This window comes from Pseudochaenichthys georgianus, chromosome 21 (genome assembly GCF_902827115.2).
Source record: "Pseudochaenichthys georgianus chromosome 21, fPseGeo1.2, whole genome shotgun sequence".
Lineage (NCBI taxonomy): Eukaryota > Metazoa > Chordata > Actinopteri > Perciformes > Channichthyidae > Pseudochaenichthys > Pseudochaenichthys georgianus.
Window position 1 is genome coordinate 22,091,372 of NC_047523.1, and position 16,979 is coordinate 22,108,350.

Here is a 16,979-nt window from a genome sequence, read left to right on the forward strand (position 1 = left end):
ACAGTTGGTCTGGCAGTGTGAAAAATAAACTACATATTCCTGACAACATCCCCTAAGTATCCGTATAAACACAATGGTGTTGTTTCACCCATAACAAAAGAGAAATGGAAACAACGTCAATCCATGGTTGCGGTTTTGCAGCATTTCCATCTATAGCTCAGGGTGGCAAGAACTCAACGACAGGGAAACGTTTTAAAATAGATTTCAAAATAATAGCTGTAACTACCTAGCTCCCCCTGAAGCCATTAATTGTATATACAGCTCTGGAAAAACATTGCCGACCACTGCAGCATTATCAGTTTATCTGGTTTTACTATGTATAGGTATGTGTTGAGAAACATTATTATTTTATTCTATAAACTACTGACAACATTTCTCTGCTGGAATTCAACATACACTGGAAAGTAATGGCTGTCATACATGTAGAGATTTAAGAAATCTGAAGTGGTCTCCTCATTCTTTCTAGAGCTGTATATTTGCATAGGCTGTAAACAAGAAATAATTTAAATAGGGCTAGGCAGACAACATATTAATAAGTCAGCTTTAGGGCAGCTGTGGCTCAGGAGCAGGTTGTCCACTAATCGAAAGATCAGCTTTCGATTTCCAGCTTTTCCAGTCCACATATCGGAGTGCCCTTTGGCATGTTACGGAACCACAAATTGCTCCCGGAGGCAAAGCCGTGTGTGTGTGTGTGTGTGTGTGTGTGTGTGTGTGTGTGTGTGTGTGTGTGTGTGTGTGTGTGTGTGTGTGTGTGTGTTCTTTGGCCATACGACCAGTGTATGTGTGTGTGAATGAGTGAAAACCCTGCAAGTGGTATGAAGACTAGACAGTTGGGCATTGAGATTCAAATCCTTATTTCATCTTAAGTAAGTGTATTTCCTAAAATGTTGAAGCATTTCTTTTAGTGACAGGTGCATGATGGACTAAAGGATCTAAACCATTTGTTCATCCCCAGAGTAAAGACTAAGTTGGACTGGATCATTGTTAGGCAGATTAAGTTGTTTTTCTTGATATAACACTGAAGATAAGATGCTTAACAAAAGAAAAAGTGTTTCAAGGAAACATAAACCCAAACAGGGGAAGGCTTGGGCTCGGCCTAAGTGACAGCAGAGGCACATTCTGTAAAAGTAGGTGACAGTGAGAACTCCACTGCATGCGTAGAAAACAAGGACAGACACAGAAGATGCCACAGTGATTGTCATGAGGGAGACAGGCTGTGTCAGGAGCTCGGCCTGCGTGTGGAAAATAGAGGGGGGGGGGGCTGAATATGGTCTAAACGCACAACATCCTATACAGTGACACAACCACACACATGTTAAAACTTTTAAATCGCTTACTGAAAGAGAGAGAGACACACACACACACACACACACACACACACACACACACACACACACACACACACACACACACACACACACACACACACACACACACACACACACACACACACACACACACACACACACACACACACACACACACACACACACACACACACACACACACACAGAGAGTCGATGCGACTGACGGATACACCAGTGAAGGGCACATCAAGGTGCCAGAAAACTCTTTGACAGCAAGTCTCTTTTCGCTTCCACTAAAGCCGACTTCTTCTGAATGCGTGCTTGGTGACTTGGTTCAAGTATGCCAGGGAGACGGGCTGGGAATAGCAAACATTATTTCCAAGTATTCATCTTGGTATAAATCCAACGAAGGGAAAAAAAAGTTAGCAATCTTCCTGTCGCAGGTAATATTAAAGCCTTCAGGCCCATTGATTCTGAGATTGCTTCCTCCAGTCACCCTCCCACTCAGTGTGGCTGTCAGACATGTAAGCAGGTCTGCTCATGCCAACAGAAGGCACACACCAATTTACATGAAAATTGAAAAATGCAAGAGGTTTTTTCAGGACATTCCAGGTGTTGCAGAAAAAACTATTGCATTAGGATTCTTATTCCAAAAACAGCCTGATTTCACGTGAAACGTTTCAGAGAAGATGTTGGTCAAAGGTCAAATGCACACGTGTCCCACTAGTTTGGTGTAACAGCATATATATATATATATATATATCTAAACCATATTATAAAATAGTATTATGTTTCTGCTGAAATGTTGGTGCCAAACTGCATATTATCCAACACAATTGCACCAAACTCCTTCCAGAGACAGACATGCAGGTAAAATGTTCTTTGGGATTCAGAAAGAGCACAAACACATCAAGTGTATCCATACTGTTGTGCAGCACATCCAATAGTCCTGTGCTCCCAATATAACCTCAGATGTTCAGGTTGCTTTCACACCTGCCTTGAATCGAACCCTGGTGCGTTTAGCCGCTTGGTGCGGTTCATTTGGGTCGGTGTGAACGCAGTCCGAGACCTCTGAAGTGAACTGAACAACCGGACCCTGGTCCGCTAAAAGAGGTGGTCTCGGAGCGCTTGCTTGTGAACTCTGGAGCGGTTCATTGCTGGTGTGAACGCAGCCCGCACCAAAACATACAAAGCGTAGTATTTACGTGTCACAAGAACGCGGATGTCAAAATCGTTAGCAAAAGAGTCAAGCAGAATGATGTATTGAACAGTGTCGTGTAAAGTAAAAATCAAACTAAAAACTATAGATAAAAGTCAGAGCCACCTGCCGTCGGTGAAACCCCCTCCTGACTGCAGAACGTCTCATATGTGTTATAATGTTTTTTATCGCACGTTGCTAGAATCTGTTGATATGCTCTCCAGATTAACAGCATGCAAATAACCTGCCGATGCTCCATGGCGGAGGCTCCGGTAGAAATTGCCGGGATTTGCGTGTTTACCCCCTGAATGTCTGACCAATGGTTACAGCATTTCCGAGCACATGACTTGTGTTTAAAGTTTATAGTCCGTTTGAGTTTTGCTCGTGTGAACGCAAACCGAACCTTCTGAAAAATGAAACGATGTAACAAACTGTGGTCTGAATGCGACCTTAATTTATCTTATTGCAACAAAAATAACAAATAGAGATGGAAATCCTTAGGCAAGCGCCCTCTTTGAAATACAAATGTGACCTTGTAGATAGCACACAAAACAAGATTAGCTTAAAAAGAGATAAATAATACAACTGTTGAAAATGTAAGCTGGTTATCAAGTAGCTCACTTTGCGGAGTTGTCCAATCTAATTATCTCAGGAATGTGTATGTGTGTGTGTGTGTGTGTGTGTGTGTGTGTGTGTGTGTGTGTGTGTGTGTGTGTGTGTTCCCATCAGCAAAAACACGTGGGTTTGCTATCCTGGCTCCAAAATGGTGGAATGAGCTCCCCATTGACATCAGGACAGCAGAAAGCTTACACACCTTCCGGCGCAGACTGAAAACTCATCTCTTTCGACTCCACTTCGAGCGATAGAACTATTAACAAAGCACTTATATACTAATAAAGGGCTGGCTTATCTAAAGCCAGTTGAGTAGCACTTGAAATGTTTTTGCTCTATGAAACCTGATGTACTTATATGATTCTGTTTTCTTCAAGTTTGTATTTTGTTGGTCGAACGCACTTATTGTAAGTCGCATTGGATAAAAGCGTCAGCTAAATGCAATGTGTGTGTGTGTGTGTGTGTGTGTGTGTGTGTGTGTGTGTGTGTGTGTGTGTGTGTTTTTGTTCGTATTTATGACCGTTCTTTCAAGGACCTCTCAAGGGAGAGACCAAATGTTTTTCCAGCAATTAAAACTTTGCCATGTCTGTTGAGGAACACATTTTGGTCTTTGAGCTAATTTAAAATCTGAAATAGAAAAGTTTAGTCTCATTTTAAATCAAATGCTGCATTTACCGTTTTATGCCAGACAATAAATCACATACTAGTCAGCTGCCCCCCCCCCCCCCCAAAAATATATAGTTTACCACACAAACCCACGTAAAATGTTGTGTAGTTGTTTTAACAATTTTGCTTTTATATGTACTAAACAAGCGAGTTGTATGTGTATGTATTGTATTTACCCTTTTAATGCCGGTCACTGCCAGGCTTGCCGTGTCGCTGAGCTCATTCTTTATGCTAAGCTACGCTAACCAACAGCTCTGCAGAAGTCTCACAACTAGCATGAGAGGGGGATCAATCTTATCAGACAATGAGTCAAATAAGCATATTTCCTAAAATGCCAAACTATTCCCAGAAGGCAATAAATAAATAGGCTTGTTAAGTAGTCTACAGTGAGTATGGAAAATAAATTAACAACTGACATTTGTGCTCCTTTGTCTAATGATAAAATACATTATAAATAACCAAGGCACTTCAAAAACACTTCAAACTGTTACCAACAGTGAAAAATGCTTTAATAAAAGCTCAAAAAGGTTGAATTGAGCCAGACGTTTACCCAAAGTCACGATGTCATTGACTTATGGAGTGTGATCGTGGGCTGCAGTGAGTGAAGAGAATGTTAAAACCATGTGCTTTTAATGAATCAGGAGCTGATATCCAAACATAAGTGTCAGTCATGGACATGGTGAATTCGAATCTCTCCGTTAATGTAGGAGAGAATGAGTTACATTTTTGAATTTCGAACCCATCGTAAATAGGGATTTCCCGATCCGATTCCGATCATTTGATTTTGACAATCTGCCGATACCGATTTTTCCCGATCCGATCTGATGCAATGCATTAAGAGAAAAGAAAGGTAACAGATAACGGCTGGTCATCCAACGCGATGAAGTCAGTTATCTTGGCTGTTATTTTTTTGGCCTTTTCACTGTTCTGGGGCAGTTTCTCTTTCCTTTTAAAAGTCTCTGAAAGTGTCGGTTGTTTCAGTGCCGTTACCTGAGTGGCCGCTGTGTACTCGTCGTGTTGTTGTTGGTGTTTGTTTCTCAGGTAGCGTATTAGATTGGTCGTGTTGAACGTAGCTCTGTTCTTTCCACCACGCGGAACCTCTGCCTTGCAAACATTGCATCTGGCTGTTACACTGCCTTCGCTTTCAATTTTATAATACTTCCAAACTCCTGACATTTTCTCTGTCCCGAGTCACCAGCTGAACGTAGCCTCTCGTTAGCTTACTGCTACTATTAGACACTGCGCCCACTCTGTTGCCAGATTTGAGAGAAATAAGCAACCAGGTCTGAAAACAAGCCCAACAGAAGCAACACATGCATGATGTTGTGTAATTTTAAACCAAAACTAAGGCCTCAGGATGACTTTAAGACGTGAACATTGTCATTTTTGTTTTGTAACATTAAATAAAATAATAAAAATATTTTATATTAAAAAAAAAATCCCGATCCCCGATTTTTTTCTCCCGATTCCGATCTTTTGAAAATCACGTGATCGGCTCCGATCCCCGATCACGTGATCGGATCATCTCTAATCGTAAACATGATTAACTGAACATTATTTAGAGTTACATTTCTGTTTTGATGAATATGAAGATCAGTACATGAATACAATAATCCAAAGTCTGGGCTCAACTCTTTCATCAGAGTTTAAAAGAGAACGACAGGCCAATCTGAGTCCACATTAAACATTAAGGATATGTTGGATGAAATCAGCTCCTGTGTCACTGCGGTAGGAAGTCACACAGGTGCCAACTGGAACGTTGTTACACATGTCATCCAAAAATAGCCGCTCCATCTCTCTCTATACTCACAGCTGCATTTGACAACCCAGCAGCCAGCAAGAAGACCCATGAGGGTGGAGCTGGTGGTGGGCATGTGTCCTTCTGGCACCACGACATGGCTCACTGGAGGAAGACATAAACACACAACAGGCAAATAAGTTGTGCTACACAGGATGGTTCCTGCTGCTGTCCTCCAAGATTTGAGGCTAAACAGAGTGTGTATGCATGTTATTATACATTAAACATTAAACATTTATAACATCTCCAAGTGCCTTAATTTGAAATTCCGTCTATATTTTAGACATTGAGTGGAAAACTGTCAAGCAATTCAAGGCAACAAAAGGCCATGCAACGGCTTCTTTCAAAAGATGCTTTAGACGATAATTATAGCTTAATTAAAATGTAAGCACAAGCTCATTGGCTCTTATTCAACAAGTGAGTAGGGTTAACAAGTACAACATGAGCATAATTATTTCTCCAGGGCAAATCCATATTGCATTGCTCATTGACCGAGGATTTGTTTCCTCAAGTTCAAAATGTGGATAAAGACACATTTTATGGAAGCACACACTTTCCCCCCTACGGTCAGAGGAGGGAGAGTTGTGAGACACACTTCTGTTTTTCATTAGTGCTTATTCATCACTCTGGCAGTACCTCCAAACATTTTATGAGGGATGATTTCAATTACTTTTGCTCTGTGGTGTTCTGCCAGCCATTACTATGCAACAGTGAAGGAGCTGCTGCATCACAATGATGTATTCAGCTCTAAAAACACTTGTTAGTTACTGTTGAACCTTCATGAGCGATATTTCTAGAGGTTACAATACAAGAGCTGTGTGTAAAGTGAGGCCCTTAAAGCTTGCCTTGTAGCAAGAGAATCAGTCAGATAAAAATCCCATCTCTTTGGTGGTTGAAGTACGGCATATCATCTTCACAACAAACATCATGACCAGGGGAAGACATTACCCCATGAATACAGACTCCTTTGGTACTCGAGCCTGCAATTTACCCATAATACATCCTTCAGTTGAACAGAGCATCACGAGTGAATGGCAGTGAAAAGACTTTCCAGCCATTGTCCCTGTGTAGCAGCAATTAGCCCTTAGCTGCAGTTCATTTGCAGTGTTGCGGGGAGCCCATGTGTCTCAAAAACATATCAAAAAGCAATCATGTGTGATGTTATTTTAAAAAGGTGTCCCCCAGGAGCATTGAGGACGTTTAAGGAGGGGTTTCTGTACCGAACAAACATTACCTGAGCCAGAGAAGGTGTCGGCCATCCTCCCTTCCAGTAGCTCTCCCAGTTTGGCCACTTGGAGCCGTTCTGCCTGTGACAGCTTAGAGGTCAGAAACACGGCCATTTCATCCCTCCTCACACAGTCGCTCACCTGAGAGAGGACACAGTCAGTTAAACAATCTTGACCTATAATGCTTGTGTAATAGTACTCTAGGGTTAAAAGTAAGTGACATCATTCTCCAAATCGGCAACTTGATTTTACTTTCAATTTTAAGGTCAGAATTTGATTATCTTCTTCGATTTGAACATTTATTTTCCAGCACTGATGCCACATCCATCGTTCGATTCAGTTATTTATTTAAAAATGTAACTTATTCCCCACTGTTGACTTTAATTGCGAGCTACCGGTAAATTGTTGTTTATTTTCTGAGGAGCGAAAGGTTTGGAGAGAAAAAAATAAAACCAAAAAGGGAATTGCAAACCCTGCTTTGGATTCTAATGATTGTCAGAGAAAATGTTAATCCGATCTCTTTGTGTCTAGAGATTCTCAGCTTTTCTGAGAAACTGTTATTACAAAGATATGCTCCTGCCTGTAACTTGAGGAGGACACAGGTCAAGAGGTCCTCTGCCTTCCTGTGGGGGAGAAGGTTGGATCATTTGAGTTTGTAACACAATCGGGTCTTTGTTCCAATGTCTGGTAATGATTAAGGATAGGCGGGCTTTGTAGGCCCCTCCTTTTTAGATATACAGATTCCAGTTTCCACGCTTTGTCTTCAGAGATTGCTAGGTGGCCCACATGAAAGTGTGATATACTCTGCGATCTCTCCGGCCGTATCATACTCTCAACACATAACAGTGTTTGACTAAAGCCTCTCCAGTTTCCATCCTTTCCTGAGTTTTGGCTCTGCATCGCTGCATAGCAGTTTCCATCACAATGATGAAAATCAAAAGCTCATTTTGTTCGATATTCAATTTAGAAATAAGATTGTGACAACCTTATTTAAGAGTTGAAATGGAATTAAGATAAACATAACCACATCTCCAGGTGGACTCACCATAGAGAGAGCAGAGGGGCTGAGAGATGTCTTTGCACATTGGTTCCCTTCTGAGGCTTCCTGGAAGATCTCCAGCATCTCTGGACTCGCTGCGTAATCTGCAGGCCGCTTTCCACACCGATTACTGTGAAGAAGAACATTACAAAGTTATTACGTCAGTGTCTCGCAGGATACATACACTTAAAAAGATAATGTAGGTCCAGTGAATCTGCATAACATAAGGATATGATACTGTTGATAAATCATTGTCAAAACGTAATGCCATTTCCTTAAACACAGAAAATATCCATTAATTAACATGAACAGTTTGAACTGATGGACAACATTACAGTTCAAACAATTAGAAATGTATGAATTTACAATGTGAAATTATACCACAAGCAATCGAGAAGCTATATTGAATGATGGTATAGAAAAAATGTCAACTGGACCAGATTAAAATAAAATATAATAGGAGGGTTCTTTTTTTAGGTTTTATCGACTCAGGCCTTATTTCTTGGGGATGTTGTTTCAGAGTCTTGGGGCACTGACAGCAAACCCTCATATTTTAACAACTTTTGACTCTAGAAGCGACAAAATAGTCTCTGCCAAAGAATCTCAAACATTGTTTTTACACAAAATATACATGCTGTGGAGTGAATCGTGGTCACCTCTGAGAGGGAGTTGGTTCACAGCTAAAAAAGCTATAATATCAACGACAGCTGACACGTAATAACGGTTCCGTGCCAGCTGATCTGTGTGCACCAAAGTACTAATTTCCTTATTTGTTTCCTCGCGTATCTGTCTCTATTGTAGCTGTTGATGTGCTGCAAGGTAGCGTCTGTAGTGGAGGCACCGGCACGGAGGAGGATGCTGGCGGGTGTGGTACAGGGTGTGGTAGGGCACAAGGAGCTGTGCCTCGGAGGACAGCGTTGGTGGCGGCCACCTTGATGAGTCAAGGATTGGGCTCGCTAACTCAGCCCCGGGGTTTGCCGAGGTCAAGCTTGTGACATTAAGGCGTGCTGCTGCAACGGCAGGTGCAGGGTCGCCAGCAGCACGATCGGCTGCAGTTCTTTCATCGCCATTTCGTTTTAATAAATCCTTAGACCCTTTAAGCCAATTTCTGATGTCCATTTTGTAATTCAAACAGAAATGGGAGTCTACAGAATGCACAATAAACAATAAACAAATCCAGAATAGGCGGCAGAGTATGACGCTGTGATTGGTCTAAATGTGGAGGAATCACAACAGACACATTTGACGTAGCCTGCGATTTTTTATTTTTTTACTATCTGACATCATGGAATAAAAGTTCACAGTTAATTTATAATAAAGAAAATATAAAAAAAAAAATGTTATAAATAATAAAAAACGTGTTTATTGGGGGAGGGCATGAATGTCAAATGGGAGGGTCAGGGAGGGCATGGTTTACAGGCACTGTGTAAATTATATATATATATATATATATATATATATAATTATGATGATGAATGAATTTTTTTAGCACTAAAATACAGCAACACATCTTTGATTCATGTTGTTTATAACTGGAATATTATTATTATTATTATTATTATTATCTTTGTCTGTACAAAGTAGCCTGTCCAGGAAATATGCCCAAATCAACAAAAACTGCGAGCCGGCAGGCAAGACGCTCCGCTTCTGAAATGCTTCTGAAATGCGCCCGGTGGGTTATATCCCCTCAGTATAAAGTGTGTGTAATGGAGGCTCATAAGCATTATCATGAAAGCAGCATTATGCAAGAGACTCAAAGAGAGGAAACTGCAACTATCCCCAGGTTACAAAAGATACAATAAAGAAACTTTAAAGAATGTGTCTTTAAGTTTAAAAGAGCGGCATGAGACAAGACTGAGGTCACCTTGAGCTAAGAGGGAGAGGAGGAGAAAAGAATGAAGAAAAGCCAACAGAGGAAGAGAGGAGACTGAGAGAAGATCCAAGCCCAGCAGGTCTTCTCTAAAAGATTAGGCGTCAGCAAAGATAACACCTGGGGGACAATTAATAGGTCCACTGGTCCATAACATATTTCATTTGGATTCATACCCCTAACCCAATACACACACACACAAACAAACATAAAATGTCCCCGACACTTATACATATGCACACTCGCAAGCTGGTTTGTGCAGCCGCACGCGAGAAGAATATCTGGAGAAAAATAATAAAGCGTGGAAAATTGTGCTGGAGGTTAAATCATAAACACTCTCCCACAAGCCTCGGCATTAAGTACACAAGTGGGAGGAAGGCGGTGGAGGTTCGAGAGCAGTGTTTCCCAACCGGGGGTACGCGTACCCCTAGTGGTACACGAGGGAACTGTAGGGGGTACGTGGAATTCCAAGGTGAATAATAATAATCCCGTCAAAAATGATAGTGCGCGATTTGTTTCCCTAGGGAGACAATAGGCTGTGGCACGCACAACCGCGCCAAAATCCCACAATGAAAACAGCTGCTTACCTGCAGCCAGAAAAATACTGGTAGGTCTGCGCTATGGATAAATGGCTGAAACGTCCGCTTGCTCTGGATTCAGGCCAGGGTTCAGAGGAGCCCGCCGAGAAACGTAAGAAAGAGGCCAAACTGAAACCAAGGCAGTACAGTGAAACATATATATTATTTGGATTCATTTCTACTTCTGCGGACCCACCGCAGCCTCAGTGCTTCTTTTGCGGTGAAGTCCTGGCTAATAGTGCGATGAAGCCAGCGGATTTACAGAGACACTCGGGAAGTGTCGATAAAAGTGAAGAATTTTACAGCCGAAAGCTGTCGGAATTTAAGTTGAGCCAGACAGACAGTAATGATGAAAGCCACGAATGTGTCAATGAAAGCACTCGAGGCATATTACGCCGTGTTCCTGCTTGTGGCTAAATCATAAAAACCTCACTATTGTTGAGGAGCTCATTCTCCCTGCAACGACTGCGTTTTATGCAGACAATTATGATAGACAAGAAAGCAGCCGAAGCACTCAAGAAAGTTTCCCTGACGAATAACACCGTATCCCGTCGGATCAATGATATATCTGTTAATATAATTGGAGTGGTGAACAAAATAAAACTAGCCGGTCAGTTCGCTTTGCAGCTGGATGAAATGACAGATGTGAGTGGAGAAGCGCAGCTCCTGTCCTTCGTGCGTTACAAAGATGCGTCGGACATAAACGAGCATATTTTATTTTGCAAAACGCTGCCAGGAAAGACAACTGGGGAAGAATTGTTCCAGGTTATCGACAGCTTCTTCAGAGAACATGATCTGCAGTGTAAAACCTACAGCCACATCTGTACTGATGGAGCAGCTGCGATGACGGGGTGCGTAAAAGGGACTTTTTGGGCACGTAAGAAAGGTAAATCCCAACATTAAATGGATGCATTGTATTATTCATCGTGAAGCACTAGCTAGCAAGAGGATGAGCCCTGATTTAAGTGCTGTTATGGATGATGCTGTGAAGATAATAAATGTCATCCAATCTCGGCCATTGAATCACAGGCTGTTTGAAACTCTTTGTCATGAGAACGGCACAGAGCACGATCAGCTATTGCGTCACACAGACGTGCGCTGGCTGTCTCGTGGGGAAACGCTACTGAGACTTTATGAACTTCGCAATGAAGTTTTTGTGTTCTTGACGGAGCATCTGCATTCTCTTGCTGTGCAGCTTGAGGATGACAAGTGGGTGGCGCGCCTGGCATATCTTGCTGATGTGTTTACCAAACTCAACGAGCTCAACCTATCACCTGTCACATATCCTGAAATTGTATGACAAAGTTCAAGGATTCACAAAAAAGCTCAAACTATGGGAGAGGAAATGTGATGAGGGAGACGTGAGCCGTTTCCCACTACTCAATGCCCATCTTGCCACCACTGCTGTTGCAGGGGGTCCAGTGGTCAAACTGGTGCAAGCACACCTCCAAACTCTGCACTGCTTTCAGCCATTATTTTCAGGACATTGAAAATAAGTCAGAAAGACTGGATTGGGTGAGGAAGCCATTCATTGTGAGTGAGAGCAGCAACAGCCTTCCAGCAATGCTGCAGGAGCCTCCGATGGAATTATCATCTGATCTGAAGATGGCATATGCTGAGAAGTCATTGACTGAGTTTTGGTGTGATGTGGAGAAGTAATATCCTGAACTGGGAAAACATGCACTGATTGAACTTTTGCCATTTGGTTCTACTTATTTGTGTGAGGTGACCTTCTCAGCTTTAACACACATCAAAACCAAGCAGAGGAACAGACTGGATGTGGAGACCAGCCTGGTCACAGCTGTTTCCACACTGCCTCCAGAACTATCAAAGCTTATGAAAGACAAGCAAGCTCAAGTGTCTCATTAAAGCTCACATGACTGGTGAAAAGAAACTGCTAGGCCTATACTGATTCTGGATATTATTTTGCTAAGTGTTTTGTTCCTGAATTAAAGTTTAAATGCCTGTTTAAAGGGGACTTATTCAAAGGGGCTCCATGGTTTAAGCCTAAATGTTACAAGATATATATAGCAAAGATAAGTTGATTATTTTGATTTCATATGTATTTATTTGATTATATTATTTATTTTCAAGGCAACATATTCATTTTTATTTATTTGTATTGAGTGATTTAAGTTACAATTAAGAAAATGCCTGAGAATTAGATGTTCAAATTAAGGAGATGAAATAAAGTTATTTTCATTCAAAAATCAGTTACGTTCTACTTGTGAAGGATCATCAGCACGTATGAGTGAGGGGGTACTCATGGTATGACAAAAGGCTCAGGGGGTACACAAGACAAAAAAGGTTGGGAACCACTGTTCTAGAGGATACCCACTCAAAGCATGACTCTTATACTAAACGGGAGGAGGACATTTACATATTCATTTCAGGCTGAACACAAATACACAGTTCAGTGAAACAATAGCAGAAACATCTGAACACCAATACTGATTATTCTTCCATACCTGCTACTGTATGTGATCTATAGGCTTTGAACATATTTCCCTTTATCTATATGGATTTGATTATGTTAAAATCTACATTTCTGTTTCAAATGCACCGGTCGTTAAAGAGAAGCTATTAGCTATTATTAAGATTGTATGACTTTTATGAGCTCATGCACACCCAACAGCCGACAAAGCTTTTGCACTGTGTCTGCTCAGCAGTGTGTCTTGAAAGAAGTCATATATCTAATGACGGAAAGGCGTCGGGAGCAACTGATGAGGCAGAGGGCGAGGCCTGAATGCATTTTTAATCAAAAGGTTCATTAGTTACATTTCCTTCTTAAACAATCCACTCTGAATGTGTCCTGACGGTTGGATCAGCTGGGTGTTCAGCTATCCTGTGATGCAGAGGATGACTCACCCAACGCCTCCATTTAACCCTGTAACAGCACTGTGTATTGTAATTGTTATGCACAGCTTTGGTTCATGCTTTCTAGAAATACCCACACACATTGTCATTCGAGCAGGAAATAGCCACCCATAACATAATGTCTGGATCAAAGTAGACTATTTAGATGTTAGAAGCCTGTCACACATACTGTAATCAGTACTGTATGTAGTGATGGAAATCCGTTTGCTAATTGCCAATCGCAGTAAACATTCATTGCTAACTTTTGGAGACTGTCATTGCTTGTTTATCGTTTGACTGTGTGCAGTATAATTAAACCGACCCAGTGTATTGGCGTGCCAGTGCGAGGCACACAGGTGATGTTAATTAATGTCTGTATGGATTCAGTGCTTCAGGCTTTGAATGGTCATTAGTACCGAACCAATTGAAATATGGGTTGTTAGTTCATTTTCATGTCGTACTGCACTTAGAATAACCAAATGGTGACAATCTTAAAACCTATAGTGTATGGGGCAAACAAAACAAAAACAGTAATAAATGTAAAACAATACTAATTTCAGCATTGTCCTTTGAGTTTGTGAACAAATGCTACCAGCTAACATCTTGCAGAGCTCTCCCTGGCTGTCCTAATGTGCTGCATTGATGTTGATGTTAATGCTTAAAGGACTGAGACTCATGGTGCGGAGCCCTGCTGTGCATGCTGAGCAGCTTCTTAGAAAATGCTTACACCTGTTGTTTTGGAGATAGCAGGTAATCGTCGACTATTAAAAACACATTAGGATTCACTTAAAGAGCCTGTGACACGAGTTTCCCCCATCATCCAAACCCATCAATTTGAGTAAATATTGTCGCCTTGAAAATCGTTACTGAACTGATTTTGTATATTTGTACTTTGATAACCATTAATCTGCCTTCAATGTTGACAATTTTCTGGATCTTCTCAGGGATTCTTCAAGTCCCGCCAAATGATGTGGGACGTCATTGCGGGCACAGCGCTCCAGCTGCACCGTTCAGGATCCCAGCTTCTGCATGTAAACGCACGATGGCACACAGCAGCAAGCTCAGACAGCGATGACAGTTTAATTTTGAACGTGTCTGAGAGCTCATATGAGGCTGAAGGATCGGTTTATGTTGTATCTGTTAGAAGTTTAGGAATGAGGTGCGTCGATATGGGCGATCATACGGTCATGTAGCCAGTGGTGGAATGGGACTAAAAATCATCCCGGGACTCTCGACCGGCCCACTTCGGTACCGCTAATAAATTGTCAACGGGGGGAGTGGGGGATGTGCTAGTGACTTATCCGACCGCCCAGTCCGCCACTGCACCCAGCCCACGTAAACTCTCGACGGGGGGAGACTCGCTGCGGGGAAACGGTGGACCTAGTGTCCCGATCGGAGTGGGAATAATAATAATAATTCGTGCATTTTATCCATTAATTTCCCCAACATTGTGGTAAAAAAAAAACACACGTTTAATCCATGTTGGTGTACTACGACTACAAAAAGCATCGGTTTGTTTTCTCATCAGGAAATGCAGACCGGCTCAAACAAACGATTTTTTAATCATCATCCTCACGATCATTTAATGTATCATATGTTCGCCGAATTGACATGAAAGCACTAATAAATGTAGTTTCATCCACTTGAGTTTACAACTACAAAAATAATCGATTTGTTTTTATATCCCATCCGACGGGAGGAAATTCAGCAGCTCTCACTACTGATTTGTAATCCTAATGTAATCATCATCTTCACCACGATCATTTATGTTTATGTTCGCCGAATTGACATGAAAGCACTGACAAATATGAATATACTGTAGTCAACTTCATTAAAACGTTATTAACGTGCCTAAACTCAGTAATTCACCATTTCTACGCATGACAACACACTTTGTCCGTGTTTGGCTCTCTCGCCGTACAGTGAAGCGTTCCCGCATTGACGTCACTTCCGGCTTCCCCCAAAACTTCAAAATGAGTCGAAGGAATTTAATGTTCGAAATTATTGATATTTATCGGAACGTTTTATCGGATCTTTTTTAAACTAACGGTTCGAGATGACTAGTAGCCCAATATTTCATTGCACAACAGTTGTTGGGATGCTGTCACAGGCTCTTTAAGACTTCCGTCTGAACTTTATAATAACCTACAGAGCATGTCAAATACTTTCGCTTAATAGGGAGTGGACTCACAGTCTCCAATTGTTTGAGGACAATAAATATATGCAGTCCAACAATTCAAATCTAAAATATGCATACACAAATATCGAAGAGCAACAATGAAAATCTGCAAAACCTGTATTTCCAAAAATTCTGAGCTGCGTGCCAATCACTCCATTTGGGATTACATTGGCAGATGTCTTGGTTTGTCTATTGTGCGTGTGTGTGTGTGTGTGTGTGTGTGTGTGTGTGTGTGTGTGTGTGTGTGTGTGTGTGTGTGTGTGTGTGTGTGTGTGTGTGTGTGTGTGTGTGTGTGTGTGTGTGTGTGTGTGTGTGTGTGGCTTGAGGCAAGGATTGCAATGCCCTAACACTGCCTTTATTTTGCATTGCAAACGAAACGAGAGTTAAGAAATCTAAGACCTGGTGAACCGTCGGAGTAAAACACAAAGAAACGAAGAAGGGACAAGACAGAGGATGATTGGTACGCAATGGATGCAAAAAGAGCACTTACTGACCAACATGGCCGCCCTGATCATCTAATCTATTGATCGCATTTATTAACCAGCATCCTCTCCCTCATTATCGATATTGTGCTACCCCACCTCCGCAGGCAGGAAATGCTGACACAGCATTAACTGATTGACCAACGACTTATGCGCGTCATTCGATTTCCTTAGCTCAATCCACCTATGCACTGCCCTAGCACATGCCTGTCCTTGATAATAAAGAGCTGAATGCTTGGTACACTGACGGGAAAACAGGCACTTGAAGATTTATTTAAGACGGGGAGAATACGCACTGGTCCGGAATAACAAAAGAGCCTTTATGATGTGATGCAATGTAATACAATAGGGGTGCAATAGATATGAAACTACATCAAGTGTTTAGTCCTTGTTGGGATTTCTGCTCAAGTCGTCAAACTCAGTTTAAAGGTTTTATATGATATTCTGTCCACCTCATTTATTTATATGTGACACATGATTGACATCCAATACATCAAACAAACTTTTTCACCTGTAACGGAGGTGATCTCTGGGGCCATAGATCTCGGCCTCTGTTACGGATTCTGTAGCTTCATTGGTGGCAAAGTGTATGTCGTTTGTGCATCTGTCTGTGTTTTAGTTTGTCTGTCTCTGTTTCTGAAAAGTGTTCCCCTATCTCCATGTATGTTGCTGATTGTGTGCATCTGGTGCCCTGAGTTGTCTCCTCCCCCCTCACCTGTGTCCTGTTGGTTTGATTAGTGTGGGTGTGTATTTAGGCTCTGTTGCCCTGTCTGTTGGGAGGCTGGTAGTGTGGTGGCTGGTGACTGTGCGCACAGGAGCAGCCGATTGAGGCTGTGTCATATCATTTGTGTATGAGTTAATAAATGCCCACACCGGGTTGTATTTTTGGAAGTTCTGCCTCTGCCTCCTTGCTTGGTCGGGCCGCTCAATTGTCAGCTTCACATCACCCAACAATAATTAAAACTTTTACCAATTCTCTTAAAGGAAGTATTTCATGCAATATTGTTGTACTGGATTCAGGGTTGTTTGTTTGTCTGTTGCAATAGCCTCTTCACATATAATAAAATGGTATTTTCATGAAATAAGTTTTGATACAAAATGAATAACCTCAAATGCTAATTTTCAGGTTCATATTTGTATATTTACATGCTTTAAAATGGTAAAAATA

The 16,979-nt window shown here is 41.6% G+C and overlaps 1 protein-coding gene across 1 annotated transcript in view; it reads right to left on the reverse strand.

Annotated features, from left to right (window-relative positions):
- Window positions 1–16,979, reverse strand: part of bard1 (BRCA1 associated RING domain 1) — a 32,077-nt gene that overhangs the window by 5,593 nt on the left and 9,505 nt on the right. The window contains exons 7-9 of the mRNA XM_034110175.2: window positions 7,853–7,976; window positions 6,816–6,948; window positions 5,594–5,686 (exon numbers count right to left, since the gene is read on the reverse strand). Coding sequence (XP_033966066.1) covers window positions 5,594–5,686; window positions 6,816–6,948; window positions 7,853–7,976 — 350 coding nt within the window. The remainder of the gene's footprint in view (window positions 1–5,593; window positions 5,687–6,815; window positions 6,949–7,852; window positions 7,977–16,979) is intronic.